General features: G+C 35.8%; 10 protein-coding genes across 10 annotated transcripts; 3 read left to right on the top strand and 7 right to left on the bottom strand.

Annotated features, from left to right (window-relative positions):
* Nucleotides 1–525: 525 nt before the first annotated feature.
* On the bottom strand, nt 526–1,374 carry DGK1 (diacylglycerol kinase; the record flags this gene model as incomplete). The annotated part of the gene is made up of 1 exon (XM_071051385.1): nt 526–1,374. The coding sequence occupies one exon, from the start codon at nt 1,372–1,374 to the stop codon at nt 526–528; it is 849 nt and encodes a 282-aa protein (XP_070907414.1).
* Nucleotides 1,375–1,824: 450 nt separating this feature from the next.
* On the bottom strand, nt 1,825–2,709 carry RNJ42_01219 (uncharacterized protein; the record flags this gene model as incomplete). Its single annotated transcript, XM_071051384.1, has 1 exon — nt 1,825–2,709. One exon carries the CDS (start codon nt 2,707–2,709, stop codon nt 1,825–1,827), a length of 885 nt encoding a protein of 294 aa, XP_070907413.1.
* Nucleotides 2,710–5,248: 2,539 nt separating this feature from the next.
* SFG1 (Sfg1p) lies at nt 5,249–6,055 on the top strand (the record flags this gene model as incomplete). The annotated part of the gene is made up of 1 exon (XM_071051383.1): nt 5,249–6,055. The coding sequence occupies one exon, from the start codon at nt 5,249–5,251 to the stop codon at nt 6,053–6,055; it is 807 nt and encodes a 268-aa protein (XP_070907412.1).
* A 623-nt stretch (nt 6,056–6,678) lies between these two features.
* On the top strand, nt 6,679–8,769 carry FAA1 (long-chain fatty acid-CoA ligase FAA1; the record flags this gene model as incomplete). The annotated part of the gene is made up of 1 exon (XM_071051382.1): nt 6,679–8,769. One exon carries the CDS (start codon nt 6,679–6,681, stop codon nt 8,767–8,769), a length of 2,091 nt encoding a protein of 696 aa, XP_070907411.1.
* Nucleotides 8,770–9,591: 822 nt separating this feature from the next.
* HSH49 (U2 snRNP complex subunit HSH49) lies at nt 9,592–10,224 on the top strand (the record flags this gene model as incomplete). Its single annotated transcript, XM_071051381.1, has 1 exon — nt 9,592–10,224. The coding sequence occupies one exon, from the start codon at nt 9,592–9,594 to the stop codon at nt 10,222–10,224; it is 633 nt and encodes a 210-aa protein (XP_070907410.1).
* Nucleotides 10,225–10,510: 286 nt separating this feature from the next.
* Nucleotides 10,511–11,989, bottom strand: GNT1 (glucose N-acetyltransferase; the record flags this gene model as incomplete). Its single annotated transcript, XM_071051380.1, has 1 exon — nt 10,511–11,989. The coding sequence occupies one exon, from the start codon at nt 11,987–11,989 to the stop codon at nt 10,511–10,513; it is 1,479 nt and encodes a 492-aa protein (XP_070907409.1).
* Nucleotides 11,990–12,826: 837 nt separating this feature from the next.
* On the bottom strand, nt 12,827–13,834 carry AIM39 (Aim39p; the record flags this gene model as incomplete). Its single annotated transcript, XM_071051379.1, has 1 exon — nt 12,827–13,834. One exon carries the CDS (start codon nt 13,832–13,834, stop codon nt 12,827–12,829), a length of 1,008 nt encoding a protein of 335 aa, XP_070907408.1.
* A 352-nt stretch (nt 13,835–14,186) lies between these two features.
* On the bottom strand, nt 14,187–15,374 carry PSH1 (ubiquitin-protein ligase PSH1; the record flags this gene model as incomplete). The annotated part of the gene is made up of 1 exon (XM_071051378.1): nt 14,187–15,374. The coding sequence occupies one exon, from the start codon at nt 15,372–15,374 to the stop codon at nt 14,187–14,189; it is 1,188 nt and encodes a 395-aa protein (XP_070907407.1).
* A 370-nt stretch (nt 15,375–15,744) lies between these two features.
* On the bottom strand, nt 15,745–16,821 carry BTN2 (Btn2p; the record flags this gene model as incomplete). Its single annotated transcript, XM_071051377.1, has 1 exon — nt 15,745–16,821. The coding sequence occupies one exon, from the start codon at nt 16,819–16,821 to the stop codon at nt 15,745–15,747; it is 1,077 nt and encodes a 358-aa protein (XP_070907406.1).
* Nucleotides 16,822–18,644: 1,823 nt separating this feature from the next.
* On the bottom strand, nt 18,645–20,825 carry SKN1 (beta-glucan synthesis-associated protein SKN1; the record flags this gene model as incomplete). Its single annotated transcript, XM_071051376.1, has 1 exon — nt 18,645–20,825. One exon carries the CDS (start codon nt 20,823–20,825, stop codon nt 18,645–18,647), a length of 2,181 nt encoding a protein of 726 aa, XP_070907405.1.
* Nucleotides 20,826–21,030: the final 205 nt, after the last annotated feature.

The raw sequence follows: 21,030 nt of genomic DNA, 5'->3' as shown, positions 1-21,030 counted from the left end.
TACAGATCTGGTTATCAGAAGGCCTAGTCTATATCTAAACCTTATATCTAACTTGTTTAAACAAGCAGCTAATATTCAAAACTGATAATCCCAAGAGACCTACCTTCCCTATTTACTCCCCTTCCAAAGAGAAGCTGTAGCACTGATTTTTGTTCAGTATAGCAATAAGCATTTTTTTTTGCCACACAGAAACATGTGATATATCGTAATAAATGAATATATATAGAGTATAATAATCAAATTATATTAATTATATTATTTATTATACGTATATAAATATAAGTATTTATATAAGTATTTATATTCATATTGTGCATTATATTGTATTATAGATTTAGTAGTACATTAATTCTCGATTGAGATGAAAGGCAAATTTTTTTATAGGTAAAAATGGCATTGGTGCGTTGCAAAAAATATAAATATATATTATTATTTAAAAAAAAGTCTCAATTGTTAATTATATATGGACTATATATATTGGTATAAAGTTATGTGGGAAATAGCAGTTTTCAGTATGGTAAAATATTATTTTCTGAAAAATTTGAAGATGGCGTTAAGGAATATAGAGGAGAGTACTGGGATGGTGAAGTTATCGTCCCAGTTGAACAGGTCGATACCTTCACTCAATGCAGCAACGAGACCCCCAACAAAGGAGAGCTGATATAGACCCAGTCTACTGGATTCAGGAGTCCACATAATCTCGCCAGGCTTGTTTGCCCAGTTGTAATGTGGGACAAAGAATCCGTAGAAAGAGAGACACGTTAACATACCGACAGTGAATGCAGCAAGGGAGCCCGCTAGTGACTTGTTCTTCGTGATCTTAGGTGTCAAGTAACCGAACCTCCTGCCGATAGTGGAGGCAGCAGTGTCAGACCAACTCAATAGGAACAAGGAGATTAGGATAACGTCCTTAGAGAAAAACATGAAGGAAAAGATTAAACCGAGTAAGTACCATAGCACACCATTGTATGTGTGAATCTCTTTTTTCCTCATCAATGCACCAACCACCCTGCAGTACAAGAAATTGAAAAACGGCCAATTCAGCCTTATAATGTCCAGCGTAAACACTACCACGAAACCCACTATCAGGAATGGATTCACCAACCTATAGTCCACACCCTTAGTGTAATAGTATAGCGTGATAGCACCGATCGAGGAGTGGAACACTTTCCTTGGAATCTCATGCTTAGTGATAAAATCACCAAACCATTCGTGAGATTTCAAATGTATCTCCGTGACTGGGAGATGTATATCCTTATCGTTCTTATAGATTGGGTTTCTTGCATCGTACTTGGGGTCAACTCGACTCCCTGTTCTCCGCCTAGTTTTAGAGGACGAGACGCCCTTAGAGTTTCCTTGATCCGGTACAGCCATTATTTTATTTTCAAATTCTTTATATACTGTTCTTTGTTTTTTTAATCAAAAGCTTTAAAAAACTTAGTTATCCTTCTTTTTATATCTATCTGCTCTAATTAAACAATAGTAACAAAACACCCAGATTATATAATTAGCAATAAACAAAAAAGAGACTTTCGATAGTATATTGTTATAGAATTGTTGGCAAGATATAAATCAATTAGAGGTAACCTTAATATATATTAAATATAGGAATAGTATAATATTATTTTCTTCACATGCTGATTATTTTGTCAGCTTATTGATTACCACCCAAAAAAAAATTGAAAAAATTCCGCATGTGAAATAAGTCATGTGACTGTGATCTATCAATAGTGATATTTAATAAAGATATTTATTATATTTTATTATTTATAAAGTATATAGAATATTTTAGAAGTATTTGTTATATGTTCTTCTTGTAGTACATTACTCTCCTATTGGTGAAGTTGTGTCTATTGGTGGTTCTGTTTCCATTGGCTTTCCCAGTGCCTCCATGATGCATTTCTTGATTGGGTATAGCTTGTCTTCGACTACGGTTGTGAATTGGTAAATTAGTGATAAAAGTTTGACCACGACGACATATTCGGCATCTACGATTCTAATGTATAGCTGCATAATGTAGTCGATTGCTCGATATATTATACCGAAACATGGAATCTTAGGATCTTCAGAGATTATCATGTCTCTGCCGATGAGGCCTTCTAGTTGGGCCATGTTGATATTGTTTGTATGAGGATTACCTGTAGACTCACTCAACAATTGGATGATCCTGTACACGTCCTGGTTGCTTCCTAGCTTTCTAATCTTGAGCTTATTGTTTTTACCCAAATCAGCCTTGATCAACAATGTTCCTCTACCTTTGCCCTTCTTAACCTTTGTTGTACGTGCATTGAATATTGTTTCCTCGTCTGGAGGTTCAGTGGGCCGCATACATGGGATAATTCTCTGGATCTTAGAGATAATTTTGCTGATAATCCTGTCAATCTTCCTAATCAAGGGAATCAATATTCTTATACAACTGGCATTAATTGCCCTTTCAAGACAAGCTTCCAATCTTGATAGAATACCCGCCTGCTGGTACCTATTTAAGAAAGGAATAGTTCTAATGGTTTGAATTGTTTGTAATCTCACGCGACCTTCTTGGACTGCGTTTGTAGGATTGGGAACTCTAGTGTTACCACCAACCTGCAACTCAGCACCTGGCTCATTGTCACCTGGAATTACAATCATTTCTTGAACAGATTCACCTTGCACGTTAGTTACGTCTATTGTCTCCCCGTTCTCTTGACAGGGACAAATTTTGCATAGCATGACTGAAAATATTTGCTTAGAGATTATAGTATATTAATGAACTAAGGTAGAAATATATAATACAATTACTATATTATATTTCAATTAATTTGTGAAGTTGTATACCTTTTTTTTTGTTTTTGTTTTTAATGGTTTGAAGTTTTTATTATATGATATATTTTTCTTATTATGTGATATTTAATTGTACAGCTGTATTATGATATATTGTTTGATTCTTTATACTGTCTATTTAAAGATAAAATATTAGGAACAAACAACAAAATAAAATAAAGAATATGTACATTTGATATTTATTTTAACTTGTATAATATATTTATAAATTAACTATTTATACATACACAATTCAATGATATTTTTTCAACCTCTGCGTGGTTCTATTTTGTTTTTGTGCCACATATAGGCGTTATCACTTAATATAACCGCTAAGCAGTGACACAAAAGAGAAGACACCCACCCACATCGGAGTTATGAGATCATAAGTGATAACAATGAACGTCAAACAAGCATGTGATTTACAATTTCAAATATAATATAATTTAAAGAGACGAGATTTTAGTTTAATGAATTGAAAGGTTACTATTCCCTTTTCATGCTATTTTCCTTATTGAATCATTTAGGAAAGCAAGATGACAGATGATTAAGGATTCGATAAGAAAATGTAAATCATTTCTACGTCTATAAATAGATTATCTAAAAATAAGTTGGTTTATATTTTCTTTTATATGTACTTACTAGATAACAATGGGACAAAGAATGAATGGCTCAACAATGGTTCGACTTTTTTTTTTTTTTTTTTTTGGAAGATCAGCTATCACTTAACCTGTAAATCCGATGTAATCATGATTCAAATTAAAGTGTTCATCAACATTTATCGCGCTTATTTAATCGTTGAAAAAAATTTGTGATCTATTAATAGATTACAAATTTTTAGCTATCTTTTTTTTTTCTTTCTACATATTCGTTTATTTTTATCGTTGAATAGTCAAATGATTTGTCGTGAAAACTTGTCTCATCTTTCGATTTTTATTTATAGTCGAGAATGTGACACATTTCGTTTTAAGCAACGAAACTATCACATTTCGTTATTTGTATTTGTTTATCTCTTCTAATTCCGTTTTTTTATTTTTATTTATTAGTGTTTATTATCAATTAGTACTGTTATTTAATTCTTGGGCTTTCACACGCCCCCTCCACAAAAAGCACTAACTTGTCCATCACATTTCCTATCTGCTGCTCCCTACGGCTGTTCCTTTGGCCTTTCATAAAAAGGAACCTGAAAAGATAAAAACATAAACAAAGAAAAAACATTAAAAGGACCGATTTCCTAAGACGGCAATAAAAAGAAACTGGTTTTTTCACGCCGGTTCTGTCCCATTCCGTGGAAAAAGACTGTAAACAAGTAACCTTTTTTTTCTTTTCATGGTCGATGAGCTACCCCTTTAGGAAAACCGTAAACATGTCAATATGAAGAAGACGAAAGTTTCTGGTTCTCCTTGCCTTCTCTTCTACGGGGATGAGCAATGAAAAAAGGTGGAGTAGAGGACCTAGAAAAAAAAAGAAGCCCCATTCTCTTTTAGTTGTAGTGACTTGTACGAAGTGAACTTAGCATAATATTAAAAAAATGAGGGCTTTTGTTCGAGAAAAAGAAGCAAGCCCAGATGTAAATTGAGTTTTCCTTTCTTACAGTACTAGGCAACTTAAAGGTGTAGGTGTATAACTGCACCATGGACATAAAATAAAATGAAAACTCCAGATCATTAGGGCTCTTTTCCTTTTTCAGTGTGTATGATGTAAACAAGACACAACACTGGGTATAAACGAAATACAAAAAAACCACTGAAGTAAATGCATAAAATCAACAATAAAGATGACAATTGTTTTCTTTCTCTAAAAAAAAACGTATAGAAAACAAACTTGATCGGAAAAGAAAGGAGAAAGAAAAATACTCAATTGGTTATCCACCATCTTGCTTATTATTTTCCCAAAAGAAATTAAAATATTAGGTAAAAAAAAGAAAAAAGATCAACAAAACAAAAATAAAGAATAAAACAAAAACAAAATTTAAATGTCCTGAAGGAACGTTTTTTTGTACATGCTGTTGTCCGTCATCTCTACATTTTATTTTTATTTTATTTTTATTTCTTGAAAAAATTATTTATTTTTAAATTAAATGTAGGGAAGATTATGAAATATCCATAGAAACTCCAGTGAGTTTATTTTTTTAAAATCGAGTAAATAACCAAACAAATAATGATAAAAAAAAAAGAACTCATGACACATGCATTAACCATAAAGAAAGAAAAAAAAAAATGACTTTCTTTTTTTACTCATAAATTTCATATATATAAAGTACCTGAACCCGGGTGATATACGCAATTTGGTCATCAAGACTTCTTTATTTATTTTCACTCTGATTCAGTAATCATCAATAAAAAAACAATACTTTATTAATAGAAATATATAAAAATAGCCAAAAATAAAAAAAAAATAAAAAGTAAAGAATATTAGGATAAAAAAAAAAAATTGTAACCATTTAAAGATGACAGACATATGTTCCACACCCAGCGCTAAACTCATAGACACCAGTTCGTGTCCCAGTACACCCAACAAGAAGGGCAAATATGCGCCTTTACAACTGGTAACCACGCCATCGAAGAAGACTCAAAGGAAGTTACCGTTCCAGCTCCTCTCACCTTCATACGAGAACAAAGAGGAGAGCCGCTTAGAGGAAGAGTACATGCAGCTGCGCATGAACCAACGGTATAGCGGCAGCATCAGTCCTCTCAGCGAGACACACTCGATAGCGCCAACACGTCTAGAAGAAACAGAACCACAAGCACAGATAGACGCACTAAATACCACACACCCGGAAACCATCGAGATCAACAAGCTCCTGAACAAACAGCTGTACGAAGAACTGCGTCTGCAAGGACAAGAAGAAGAACAAGAAAAAGAAAGATCCGTGCCCCGCCACAAGGTCTCCAAGCCCACGAGACCGATCCTCAAGATCAACTCTGGTTTCCTCAACTACCTCGTCACCAGCAGCCGCGGGTCCGTGGCCGACGCCACGATATACGCCACAGAGATCAACGCGACGAAGCAGCCGATGCCGATGGTGACGTCGCCGTGGGAGAAGCTAACGATCCCGGTGAACCCCATGATCAAGTCGCGGTACTCCCGCCTCAAGCGCGAGTTCTTCGACGAGTGCGACGAAGAGAGCGACGCAGGAGAAGATTTAGGTACGGGAGTGGATGCTGCTATTGTACGTGGGTTTGCGTTTCCAAGACAAGCGACATCCACGAGATCTCCGTTCTACATACCGAAGAAACTAAGATGGGCTAAGTGAAAACAAAAATTATACATTCTACAAGCATTATTTCCCCCCTCCCTTTTGTAATACTATGATAGAGATATATAAACTAACGCGATAACGAATTATTGAGGCAATGTATCAATGTATCCATATACTTATATATATATAAAAATATATATAGCCGCCTTCCCCCCCCCCCTCCACACACACTTCCACACTCCATCCCCAGTAATATAATACGAATTGCCATGTGAAAGAAAAAGAGAGAGAGAGAGAGAGGGGTAAAGCACCTGACAGATAGAGAGAGAGAGAGAGAGAAAACCGCCATGTGAAAAAAAAAAAAACAAACCCAAAAACCAGGGTCCCCTTTTTTGTCTCTCTCTCTGTGCGTCTGTGTTGGAGAAAACAAACAGGGCAGAGAAACCACAGCAGCAACTTGAGGGAAAAACAAACAAAAACAAAAAAACTCTCTGTGCTGTATCTTCAAAATTTCATCTCTACAACAAGAAAAAAAAAGCAACGAAAATTTTTTTATAGGAACCCTTATAAAGTCTATTGACAAAAGCTATTATATAAAGGTTTAATACTTGGAATACAAACTATTTTTTTGAAATCAATACAAAGGAAAGTAATACAAAATAATACAAAAAGAAGCGATGTTGTATAATGTTCCTGTAGGGGAGGCTAATGAGCATGAGACTGCTCCAAGAAGGGCTGCTGTTGCGGCCGATAAGCCCATCGATAGGCCACCAAAGATGAAGTGTTCTACTGTGTATGAGTTCATCCTGGAGGCCTGTGAGAGGCATGGGAAGAGGGATTGTATGGGTTGGAGAGATGTCAAGGAGATCCATGAGGAGACCAAGCAGATTGAGAAATTTAACAAAGAGACGAAGCAGATGGAGAAGAAGGACAAGAACTGGATGTACTACGAATTGTCTGGGTACAAATACAACACGTTCACTGAGATGATTGAGATTATGCATGCGATGGGTCGTGGGCTCGTGAAGATGGGTCTGAAGCCGGCTAGTGACGATAAATTGCACATCTATGCGGCCACTTCTCACAAGTGGATGAAGATGTTCTTGGGTTCGCAGTCGCAGGCAGTCCCTGTGGTCACCGCGTATGACACCCTGGGTGAGAAAGGTTTGATACACTCCTTGAAACAAACCGCCAGTACTGCGATCTTCACCGATAACCATTTGTTGAAGACCCTCGTCAAACCTTTACAAGAAGCCACAGACATCAAGTACGTGATCTACTTTGACAAGATTACCTCTGAGGACAAGAGACAAAACGGTAAGATGTACAAAGATGCCAAGGAGGCCCTAGATAAGATCAAGGAAGTGAGACCAGACGTGAAGCTGTACTCCTTCGATGATATCTACGAGATGGGTATGTCAACAAAGGGTGAAATCGAACCTCACCCCCCCAAAAGTGAAGACATCTCCTGTATAATGTATACCTCTGGTTCCACTGGTGATCCAAAGGGTGTGGTGCTATCCCACAAAAACGTCGTTGCAGGTGTCGGTGGTGCCACCGTAAATGTAAACCAGTACGTCGGCAGCACCGACAGAGTCATCTGTTTCCTGCCTCTAGCACATATCTTCGAAATGGCGTTTGAATTGTTGTCCTTTGAATGGGGTTCCTGTATCGGGTATGCTAATGTCAAGACTTTGACTAGTGCCTCTGTAAGAAACTGTAAGAGTGACTTGGAAGAATTCGAACCAACTATCATGGTTGGTGTTGCAGCCGTTTGGGAAACCGTTAAGAAAGGTATCCTACATCAAATCAATGAACTTCCTCGTGTAACAAAGGGTATTTTCTGGGCCGCATACCACTCAAAGTTAAAGATGCAAAAGATGGGTATCCCAGGTGGTGACACCATCGGTAACATGATTTTCAAAAAGGTTAGAAAGGCCACTGGTGGTCATCTAAGATATCTTTTGAACGGTGGCTCTCCAATCAGTATAAACGCCCAAGAATTCATCAGCAACTTGATCTGTCCTATGTTAATCGGTTACGGTTTGACTGAGACCTGTGCAAGTTTGTGTATTCTAAACCCTGGCCATTTCGAATATGGTGTAGCTGGTGACTTGACCGGTTGCGCTACTGTTAAACTGGTTGATGTTGAAGAACTAGGTTATTTTGCTAAGGATAACAAGGGTGAAATCTGGGTTAAAGGTGACCAGGTAACTAAGGAGTACTATAAGAACGAACAAGAAACCAAGGACGCAATTACTGATGATGGTTGGTTTATGACTGGTGACATCGGTATGTGGACTGAGAGTGGTCACTTGAAGATCATTGATAGAAAAAAGAATTTAGTCAAGACCCAAAATGGTGAGTACATTGCTCTTGAAAAATTGGAATCCGTTTACAGATCTAACCAATATGTCGCCAACATCTGTGTCTATGCTGATGAAAACAAAGTTAAGCCAGTGGGTATTATTGTTCCAAACCACCAAGCCCTTGTCAAGCTGGCCAAGGACCTGGGTATTATGAAATCAAACGAGAAGGATATCGAACCTTATCTTCACAACAAGAAGTTGCAGAAGTCTGTCTATGAAGATATGATAAAGACTGGTAAGAAACAAGGGCTTGTTGGTATCGAACTTCTCCAAGGTGCGGTTTTCTTCGATGACGAATGGACACCACAAAATGGTTATGTAACGTCTGCTCAAAAGTTGAAGAGAAAGAAGATTCTAAAGGCTGTGGAAAAGGATGTCCAGGAAGTCTATGCCGATTAATATGAATCGAGTTCTAGTCCATCGAATATAGAAACTGTTACAATAACCTCTTTTTCCTCTTTCAATTGTCATCTTAATTGTTGTGTGCTCCTAAAATCGACATTATTAATTATTTTTTTTACACTCACTTTCCCTTTTTATTTTTGATTTTTCATTCTCAATATCTTAAAAAGTCGCATTTTGCCTATTCAAATAAATGAAGTGGGAAGGCTAGCTTCTTCATTTCTGCTTTTTTAACTATCTATCAAATAAAAGTATCGATAAAAATTGACCCTTGTAATAGTTTTCCCACTATATTTCCTCCTTGTAGCGAAAAAACAAACAAACAACAAACAATAATAAATAAAACAAATTATATTACCATACTTTTCTTTCTTACTTTTTCTATAGCTAAGTATTTTGCTATAATTAAAAAATGTTATCAGATATTTAGAGAGTGGCATTTTTTTATCGATATATATACTACTTAGAAAACTTTTTGATCCAAACGATCAGCATTGATTCATAATGATCAGCACGAACAACTACAGTTAAAATTCAGTTTTGCGATTTTAACTAGTTATTTTTTGTTGAGTTTTTAGTTGTGCTTTCGAAGGTCAAATATTGGCTTGTTTTCTTTGCACTTATACGCAGCTCATCGCCAAATGTGATAATTTTTGAAAAAATCCTAAAATCATGAAAAATTGATGACTTTCTATGCAAAAAGTGTTAAACAACTGCAATACAATGCCACCATATAGCCTAACATATACCTCTTAATCGATTACACAAGGCAAAGGAACTCTTAATTGCTCCAATTTTTCTGTATTAAGATTCTAAATAATGAGTGTTCCTGAAGCCACTGTATATGTAGGAAATGTTGATTCCAAAGTCAGTAAAGAACTTTTATATGAACTGTTTATACAGGTTGGACAAGTTAAGAAGATAAGGTACCCTAAGGACAAAATTTCTCAGGAGTTTCAAGGGTATGCTTTCGTAGAATTTTTCAGTCCTTCAGATGCTGACTATGTAATAAAAGTTATGAATGGGAATGTCAAACTCTATGATAAAATGTTGAAGATACGTGCTTCCAACCAGAGTGGACAAGCTCTTACTGAAGGAAATAATGCCATTAATGTTGATTTACTGCCGATTGCGAAGTTATTCATAAAGGATATCGCTGAATCGGTAGATGTACGACAACTTTCGAAATTATTCAGCAAATTTGGACCTCTACCGAAACAACCTGAAATCTTCTATTTATCAGATGGAGCACTGAAATGTGCTTATGTCTATTATAAATTCTATGAGGATGCTGATCTTGCCATTAAAACTTTAAACAATCAGCTTGTTATGAATAAAAAGATAACGATTGACTATGCTTTTAAGGAAAATGGGAAAAAGAATTCCAAGTATGGTAGTGAAATAGACAGACTCTTGAACAAAGAAGCCCGGAAAAACGGAGTTTTGAAATAAAATCCCTTACTATTATTCCTACCTCAAGTTCAATTTGCATTTTTTTATTTAGCTTTCTCAGACTAATGCATTTATGAAAATCGATTTTTATATATAAATATATGAAAATGAATCAATAGTCTGATAATGTTCAATTAAGAAATATTATAAAATAACGTCTAGTCACTACTAGTAAACGTGGGGTAAATTATATATATAATCTAACTGTTATTAATATGCAAATTTATCAGTTTCTATTTTATCCGATTATTATCTATCATTAATTATTTTTATGCTTGGGGAATTTTTAATTTGTAGACTCAGAGGGATCGTATTTGCACTTTGGATATAAGTCGTAATAAGCTTGGAACACACCATTCCAAATGTCACATAACTCTTTATCTCTTGATATATTCTTAGAAGTTTTATCATCAACAATGCATTTAACATGTTCCAATGAAGGGTAATTCCATGGCTTCCCTAGCGGAAAATCAGAATAATGAATGTATTTCGCATTTTTTACAATATCACGAGTATCTTTCTTGACTTCATTGCCGTTCTGTTCCACTCGTTTGAAACCAACTATGTCGTTTTCAATGAATATATTTTGACCCGGATTTTTAATAGATCCTGTCAATAAGCCATATCTACTGAACGGCAAAACTAGTACTTCTGGAGTATAAGCAGATCTTAGTTTTCTAAACAAAGCAAACTGTTTAGTAACTTGTTTTCTCATATTATAGAGCTCATTATTAATAACATCCATATCATATTCCTCTTTTTGTTTCATAATAGCCGGTATAGCAATTTCCTTTATGTAGGTGAAGGTCTCTGCCGATGGCTTGATTACCATAACATCAGAAGTCCAGGCTGCTTTTGTTTTAGCTCTTCCTTGTAACAAATGGCCAAAAGAAGACGCGGAGTCTAGAAGGGCCTTTGCAACATCATGTGTCATATATAAGTGATATGGCAGACGCGGTAGATGGTTATAGATTTCTTTACCATTTCTGATTCTATTACTTAATACGGAAGTGTATTTCTCCAGGTTGATAGACAGCTTATCCTTTTGTAGTTCTTTGTATGACACTTTTAGGTCTGACTCGTGTAGAGCCCAATACTCTAGAGGGGCAGCAAATTTGATATAGTCTGGTAAGAAGAACAATTCATCCATGTGTCCTTGTAACATTGCATCATTATCCATGTATACTATTCTATCGTATTCAACCAAGTTGAATACATTCAATTTGGTGAAGCTTTCCCTCCAAGGTGTTCCGTCACTAGCCTTTGTTATATCAGGAACCGTCTTTATAACCACTTGGCTTGGGTCTATCGCTCTCAGTTTATGTATCAGCTGTTGAACATGGGCATGTACTCCATTAGAATCCTCCTTAAGAAGCTTTTCGCCGATCAAGACCACTAGTTTCGCCTTAGTGTGATATTGATTCTTCAACGCATCAAACATCAGGAGACTATTACATAGATAGTTGACATCAGTAACATAGTTAACATACGCTAGTTTGTCCCAGTCTATGGGCTTCCCATTAGTGGCCATATCCATCCGCCTTTTATAAAGATCATCAATAGTTTCTGCTGGTATCTGCTTAATATCTAGTGGATCGTATATCTTATTCAAACCATCTTTTTTTATCCTAAAGAATTTCCTATAGAAACTAACCTCCTGCTCCATTTGAAAATGCATTAAATATCTGATAAACATCACTATGATGGCCACCACTGATAATACTGCCAGTATTATCTTAAACCTCCTTTTCGAATAAAGCCTCATCGTTAATATTCTAATAATTGTTTAATATTAACTTTAAAGCAATAAAAAAACAACACCTGCTTATCCTACAAAAAGATAAATGTCTACTATCAAGTACTTGCTGCTATAAAATACAAAATACTGAAGTAAAGATGTCCAATGTGTAATTTAATGTCAAAATATAAATTGATCCATTGGACATTAACGTGATTACGTGAAGACTATAGCGGAATTTCATAATGAAAAAAACAAAAAAAAAAAACTGAAGAAAAAAAAAAAAAAAGAGGAATAGACAGAATTAGCTCACCTTTACTACGATAGTTTCTAAATAAAGAATAAACCAAACTGATTTTAAACCAAATCCTTGTATTTAATTTAATATGGTCTGCTTTAAAAACATAAATAGTATTCAATATCTAATATATTGCAACAGTTGTAATGATTAATAACCTAACGTGCTAGAAAAAAATAATTGGACGAGTCCGGAATCGAACCGAAGACCTCTCCCATGCTAAGGGAGCGCGCTACCAACTACGCCACACGCCCATAATATTTCGTTGTTGTTAATAATATTCATAACTGTAATAAAAAGTAGTTTCTCAATGTTTTTCTGTAGACTGAAGACGAGCAATAGTGTATGCATGGTGGGTGTGAATATATTTAATGAAATTATGCGGGTTATATCTTATACTTGGGTATTTACATTAGCTGAAATACAGCTGTTAACTATGTTTAGCAATTTATCACCATAGATTGGATAATGATAAATAACTACAATACTATAATATATATATTAAAAAAAAAAAAAAAAAAAAAAAAAAATTAAAAAAAAAACATCAATTGATAAAGTTTCAATGATTATTTGGGTCTCTTTTCATTATCGTCTTTGTAAAGTATGTAACGAATTAACTCGCCATTCTCTGTCCTTAAAAGATCAATTCTTTCTAGCTTTACATCGACGTGGTATTTTCCTTTGTAGATGATCATGGTTTCTTTGTCTAGCTTCATTTCTCCTAAAAAACAGATATGCAAGGAGTGGTTATCACCTTGTAAGGGGTATTCGTACTTAAAAGATCCATACACCTTCTCGGGTGATATTACCTCATATAAATCGGAAGTTGATAGATTTATCCAATTTAAGGTGTCGTTGATAAACCCTGATATGCTAATTGGTCTGTGAGTAAACCTCCATTTAAATAGATAAGGAATCCTGTACCAGTGATGCGTGCTATCTCGTTTATCATCAGGTTCAAATACAATGCCAGTGACACAAGGATCCTGGTCTTCACACCAAATCGAAAAGTCATGTGTATGTGGGGGTTTTCCATTTTGATCTCTTAATGGTACCCCATATTGATCTTTAATCATTTCATGCTGAGATAGTTTCTCCAGCACTCGTACCTCAGATAAATTCTCAACCATTTTCACATCAATACGTTTTAGATCCCTTGTGCTGAGCTTGCGTACCCGTGAACATGGGTATAAAGGTATAAAACTTTGCGAATTACAGTACCATACTCTGTAGCCAATAGAGTAACCAAGTATTGTAGCCACAAGTGTGCCTAGAACAGTTATAGTTATCAGTCGAGTACGTTTCCTTCGTTGTTGCGCTATAGCTTCTCCTATAGTCTTGATTTCTGATTCGTGTATTTCACCTTTCCCCGGTTCGCTAAATATATGGGTGCTATCCTTCTTTATCTCATCACTCTGCAATTGGTCTTTCTTAGGAGGCTTCGAAAACACATAACGAGGATCCATTAATTTCCTCTGGTCATAATTTAGCCACCTTACTCTACCTATCTTTAGTATAGGACTAGCACTTTTTAGCACACCCCTTACGTAAATATCTCTACCAATACCAAACATCAGTAGCTTATAGATTATTTGTTATTTTTAGTTTTTGGGCAATGGATGTTATAATTAAATAAATAACTCTTAAATGAGTTATATTCTTCTCTATATGAATGTTTTAGGGATTCAGCTTTGACAGTAATATATTTTGAACTTAATCTCTCCTGCTATTCGTATCCCGCTCTTTTGTGCCTTAACATGTGCACCGGATATAGTGACATAGGTTGAAATATTGTTAATATTAATATATTTATTAATTATTATATATGATATCAATAGATCTAAGCTATTTCCATAGAGAATAGTATAAGTCAGTATTTTGAATATATGCCATAGAATTATATAACTTTATTTCTTGCTTTAATTCTCAGTCATCGTCGTCATCTAAGACTACACGAAACCGCCTTTGTCTTTTATGAGAACGTGTTTCTTCATCACTTTCCTCGTCATTACTCAAATTAGCTCTATCACTTTCTGAATTATTGCTAACCTTGTCATCACTGTTTTCGTCAAGACTGTCACCTTCCACAAACTCATCTTCTCTTCTTTCATAATCGGAATCACGGTCACTATTGGACGGTATATCATGAATTTCATGTTTATTATCTTCCTCAATGACTTCGTCATCATCTACAATAAATGAATCAAGATCAGAGTCTCGTTCTTCGTCATCGTCTTCTTCCTCAGGGTGCCTGGCGTTTCTACCATCTTCAGCTTCATCTTCATCAATTTCGTCTTCTTCAGCTTCATCATCATGTAAAGAAATACGAGACCTCATATTCTCACTATGGAAAGGAACTGCAGGTTGCCTTGCATTTTCATCATCCTCGCTGTAAGAGAAATCATCCTCGTCATATCCCTCTGGCAGCCCGAAACTTGTCCTAGCCGGATTCCCGGCTTGTACACGATTAGCTTCATCTCTTCTTAGACCTTCTTCTATATCTTCGTACTCTCCTTCACTGTATTCATCGGTGTTATATCCTCTCTGTGCAGTGCTTTCAGATCTTATATTGGAACGGGGTAAAGAATTTCGTATCCTACTCGAGCAATTTGGACACTGGTTGGTATCATCTTCTAATTCCCACATGCAATTACTGCATCTGATAATCCCATCATCGGATTCATCAGCAACTGCCGTTGCTGACATCTCGAAGATGCTATCAAAGAGTTGACCAGCATCCTTGTCCTTACGATATTGAAGTATGTCCTCCTCTCTTGACTTATTTAGCGTTTTGAACCGTTCATCCTCAGCTTTCTTCTCACTCAATAACTCAAAAATATAATTAACCCAACTCTGCATGACAGTATTGAGTATTGGCTTATTGGTCATCGTAGTACGACACTCCGGACAACTCAATTCACCATTAGTAGTGTCGCTTATAAACCAGGACTTGAGACATGTGTAGCAGTAAGTGTGTCCACAGGGAGTAGTGATTGGGACGAACATATAGTCATGGCACACCGGACATACAGAACTATCCAACATCTTAGATAATACCTTATTTTTTGTCTTTTCACTCCTATGGAGCACTAAAGTATGTAATGGGTCGCCCATTTCTGTGTAATTAAAAGTTCCCTTTAACCTGGTTCCACTCTTGGCCAACAAAGAGGTGTTGTTTCGATTTTAATTGAACGAAGCAATCCTTATTACAGTTATATATGTGATGTCTTTAACTTTTTAGTGGTTAAAAAAATATACATTTGTTTTTTGACATATGAAAACTTGCACTTAATAACTAAAATATTTAAGCAATCCAAAAAATTTGACTACAAAACATTAAAAAAAAAGTCCAAATGGAACAAACTAATATAATTAATAAATGTCTTCTAAATTTATACGTTTTATAGGATATTCAGTTTAATATACATAATTAATATCATTAAGAGTCGTAAAATATTTATATATGCATTTTAAGATGATTCGATTAGGGGTCTTCAATTAAAGCGTAGCCCGTTGGAGAGTGATCGAACGACTTTCTGTACCTGTTCACTTCTTCATCTTCTACATTTTCTAATATTGGCGAATAAACCTTAGCGACATGCGTCTTTTCGTCTTCTGTATCAGATTCAGAGTCTGACGCTATTGATGATTCTTCAGAGGAATTGTAGTTAACTTCATCTTCTTCCTTTGAGCATTTATCTAGAGCCAACCTGTCGGCATATAAAACATCTAAATGATCACCCGTCTCCTTCTCTTTTGAACTGTTTTCATCATCAGACGAGCTAGCCTCTTCTGTATTACTTGCGATTAAGTAGCCAGTCTTCGAAGGCAATAGCGCAAAATTTATATCTACTGTTCTTGGAACAGTAGATTGCTTAACATCTTCTGGTTGGTTTACTAGCAACTCGATACATAACATAACTGTTTCGTCACTGACAGCTTTACATGATTTAACTCTAATATCAGCGAGCTCCTTTTCGAAGCTAAATTCCTGATTGATACTATCCTTTTCACTGTTAATACAAACTTCATCACCACGGTGATTTAACTCCACACCATAATCTTGGAATAATTCACGGGCAATCTTCCTCTTGATTTCATTAACATTAATACTAGATAAAACTTTTTGTCTCAGTTGCACAGGATCCACTTCGTCTTCAACATAATACTGTCTACCGAAGAAATCTTCTACCACATGGTAGCTTGGTACATATAACTTGTCAACCAACTCTTTGGCCTTCTTATTGATAGCAGCGTGCAACATACCTGATGGAATTTGCTTATATAACTTCATCTCATACTTTGAGTCACCAATGGACTCAATAGTGTAGTTAATAGCAGCATCTTTCTTTTTCTTCTGAGATGGGCGTGTGCGAAGCTTATCATTGTACTTGTGAGTGTACTTATTACCATAATCGCTCCTATAGCATGGCCTCTTACTAGCCTGGAATACAGACCTTATGTCATTTCTGTCACGAGCATAAATGTCCCTTGGAAAAGCGTCCTTCAAAAATAGTGGAACTTCAGAAAACATACATGGGCCTCCTAAGTAATCAATCATTTTTTGTTGATGTTGTTTGTGTTTTATTTGTTTTGATATTAAGTTAGCAATTAGACTTTTTTACTTGTCTTTGTTATTATTATTATTAGTTTATTGAAAGGAAATGGGACAAATCAGGATTGATCCATTAAACCATACCCTTTTATATCATTTGCAAAAATCATAGAAACCCATTTGCCTCCCTCACCATTACTCCACCATTTACAATACAATGGGTTTTACAATTTAGCAATAGTGTAGTTAATAGCAGCATCTTTCTTTTTCTTCTGAGATGGGCGTGTGCGAAGCTTATCATTGTACTTGTGAGTGTACTTATTACCATAATCGCTCCTATAGCATGGCCTCTTACTAGCCTGGAATACAGACCTTATGTCATTTCTGTCACGAGCATAAATGTCCCTTGGAAAAGCGTCCTTCAAAAATAGTGGAACTTCAGAAAACATACATGGGCCTCCTAAGTAATCAATCATTTTTTGTTGATGTTGTTTGTGTTTTATTTGTTTTGATATTAAGTTAGCAATTAGACTTTTTTACTTGTCTTTGTTATTATTATTATTAGTTTATTGAAAGGAAATGGGACAAATCAGGATTGATCCATTAAACCATACCCTTTTATATCATTTGCAAAAATCATAGAAACCCATTTGCCTCCCTCACCATTACTCCACCATTTACAATACAATGGGTTTTACAATTTAGCTTGATGGCTACTAATTAAATAATATTATATTCCAGGTCCTTCTGGTCTCTTCCATATTACTTACACAGAAGAAACCGCACAAAGTTTTACTTTAAATATTGATCCACACATTCTTCGAAATACTTCTATACACTAAGTGGAAGCTTCTAGAAGACCCTACAACCATAATTTTTATTTTTATTTTTGATTTGTTTTTTGTTTTTCGGGTCTAGCAGAGAAACTCACGTAGAGTATATCAATAAAAAAAAATAAACGACCCCGGTGAGGATTGAACTCACGATCTTGCGATTAACAGTCGCACGCCTTAACCAGCTTGGCCACGGAGTCTTACTATTTGTTGTTTCTGATAGAAAACATTTCTACTCAAATAACTTCCAAAGTACTAAGCCTTGGTCAGCAAAATTATAATGAAATATAGGATTTGACAGGTAATTGATGGTCTTATGGAAGCGTTTTTTGCTGAGGAGCTTTCATTTGTTTATAGTGAATTCTCTCTTTTAGTGAAAAACATGTCGAAAAGTAAATTCTCATATATAAAAATATTTATATTAAATTCAAAATCTTTTGTAACAAATAAAAATATTATTTTACATAATAAAAATAGTTAAACCTAGTTCCTTAAAAATAATAATAGTAATCCCTTCACAACAAAAAAAGAAACAAACAGAAAAAGAAATAAAACCAGTGTGCCTGGATAATAGAAAGTTATTAAAAAAAAAAGGTCCGTTCAGAGGTCTATATGGGATAAAAGAACAATAAAAAAAATTAAACCAGTGGGTTGTGATTAAAGATGAGGTTTAAACGGTAAGGAAATATAAAAATAAAATCAGTGTATTAGGAATTGATTAGCAAAACAACAAAGAAATGGAAAGAAGGGAAATAAATATTAAATATCTGCAGTTTTTTTGCAGTAGTCAGTCATGAAAGTAGTAATACAGGTTGACAGATATCCAATTAAAAACGTGAATAAACGGATTGATTCCGGTGATACATGTGAATAATCTAATAAAACGGAAGTTGTAATTAGTGATCATTAATTTCGATTATTGAGGTAATAGCCACTAATAGCCACTAACAATTTGATTTAAAAATAATACCTGATACAATTCAACATCGAATAGTTTTATCCTTTAAATTTGGAACTCTTACAATTCCCTGTAAGTTGATTTTTCGGGTAAGTATATCCTGCCATCTCCCAACTTGTCAAATTCATGTTATAGTACGCATTTTTATGAGCCTCAATATAATCATAAGTTGGATAGTCTTCCGGATCGCATGTTAAAGAAATTGCATCCGACGGTTGATACAGTCTCACATAGTCAATAGACATAACTACAGGGAAATAAATCATTTGCCAGTCAATATAAGCCCAATTGGGAGATATACCCATATTCATAATCATCGACATAGGTTCTTTACTGATGTATCTCCAGTCAATGTTACCGTTAGGATGTAGGGCTGTTGAATAAATTGTAAACGTTGGGTCATCACCAACATACCATTTTACGTAGCCCTCTTCCTCATCGTTCAAATACTCGATAACATATTTCTGGAATTTTCCTGATCCTTCACCAAATTCATACCACGATACATTTAATGTTGTAACAGCCGAGATAGCTTGCTGGAATGGCCCACCACAGTAACTGTTCATAGATGTTGTAGAAAAGTTGTATATTTCTATGAATTCATAATCAGGCATATACCAGATATCGAAAGGTGCAATTTGCATTGACTGAGAGGCTACACCGACCCCTAATATTGTTGACGCTTCGGCTTCTAGAATATCTAATTCAGGAGCACCCCTTCCAACGCCTGGGTTTGGATGGTCTTCACCGTCGCAGGTGCACGCACTTAGCTTTTGGCCTGGCAAATATGAGATACCATCTGGTGCAGATTGATTTGGGGTAATACCTGCGTCACAGGATGAATAAGAATATGGCCAAACACCCTCTGTTGAAGCTAAGTACCCGGGTCTACCTAAATTACCCATAGTCCACAAACCTGGCCACAAACCAGTCACTTTACCATAGTTTGGTAGATTAGCAGATATCTCCAGTGCACCCTGAGTGAAGCACATTTTGTTCCAACTCTGAACCATACCTGACCTATAATACAAGTTATGGTTCTTAAAGGCGTCCATTCTCAATTGTAAAGTACCATTATTCGTAGTCACTGCATCTGGTGAATACCATTCCAAGTCCTTTGTTGCATCATAATGGATATCTGGGGCCGTCCAGAATTGGTCATCCCCATCATAGAATGTTCTTCCAACGGCGTTAAACTCATCTGAAAACACCAATTTCCACGTACTTCCATCCTTTGCCTTTCTGGTTTGTGCTGAGCTTGGAGTATCTGAATCAACAAGTGATGTCCTAATAGCTGATAATTGAGGGTATTGATATAGGGAAAGCGGTACTGATGTTTGGTGTGTAGAATTAGTTGTATTAGTTGCCGCAGGGACGTTTCGGTCGTGGTGATCCACAGCACCTGAGTATGTGAGAACAGGTAAAATAATGAACAAAGCGATGGCTCCCAAGAAGAGGAATAATATACCAAGGAAACCACCAAACGACTGTTTGCTCATGTGTTTGAAATCTTCAGAAAACCGTTTTCTATCCAGCCTTGCCTCTTCCTCAGGATCTGGGTTATGTAAAAAATCGTCATCCTCCTTTTCGTCTAGCGAAAGTGGGAATGCTGTAGCTGGGTATCCACCAAACGGCGAAAAGTCCTGGTCTTCCAGGAACATTACCGAAGAAGGCAACATTGTAGAATATTCACCAGTAGACGACAGTTTTTCATTCTTCAAAGGAGGAGGAGGAGAGTCGTTCTTAGAGAAAGCCTGCCTGTAGTTACTCAGGTGTAATCTAGACCCCACCAGTGGGTATCTATCGAAGGCAGGTGGAGCCCTGATATCGTTACTAGACAGTTCTGAGTTATTACCAGCGTTCATGGGCGAGTAAGAGCCCTTGCGAGATGCCGAGTAAAACCTACTGGGAGACCCTTTCTGTGGCTGTTTGTAGTAACCCCTGTAATCAGAAGCCAGCTTCTCATTCAAGGACAAAGAATTACTATCCGAACTACTGTGCACATGTTCCGGCACAATCTCAATCTCATCACTATCCAGGTCAGGCATACCCCTCCTCTCTCTTTCAGTACCGACAGGAAGCAACTCAGCACTCGATGTAACTTCATCGTCACCAACAAACGGGTTGTTAAGATATTTTTCATGCCTAGGCTCTAAAGAAGCAGTGGATACACTCTCATCACTACTCCTACCGTTTCCGGTAAGGTCTCTAAATGACATCTATAATAAAGTTTATGTCTATCCTTTTTTTTTTATCTTTCTATACCAATTTTTTTTTCAGTACCTTTAAAGTTGATCTTCGTTATGTTCAAATTTAGTTCTAGTGAACTCCTATATTTTAATAAAGAAATAACAATAACTTATTATAACAATAACCTTAGTATATGAGTTATTTAAAAAAAGAATATCACTGTTTTTTTGTTGC

The sequence above is a fragment of the Nakaseomyces bracarensis genome, assembly GCF_045282275.1.
Source record: "Nakaseomyces bracarensis strain CBM3 chromosome Unknown Scaff6_1, whole genome shotgun sequence".
NCBI lineage: Eukaryota > Fungi > Ascomycota > Saccharomycetes > Saccharomycetales > Saccharomycetaceae > Nakaseomyces > Nakaseomyces bracarensis.
Note: the sequence above shows the minus strand (reverse complement) of the source record. Positions and strands in the feature narration are given on the sequence as shown.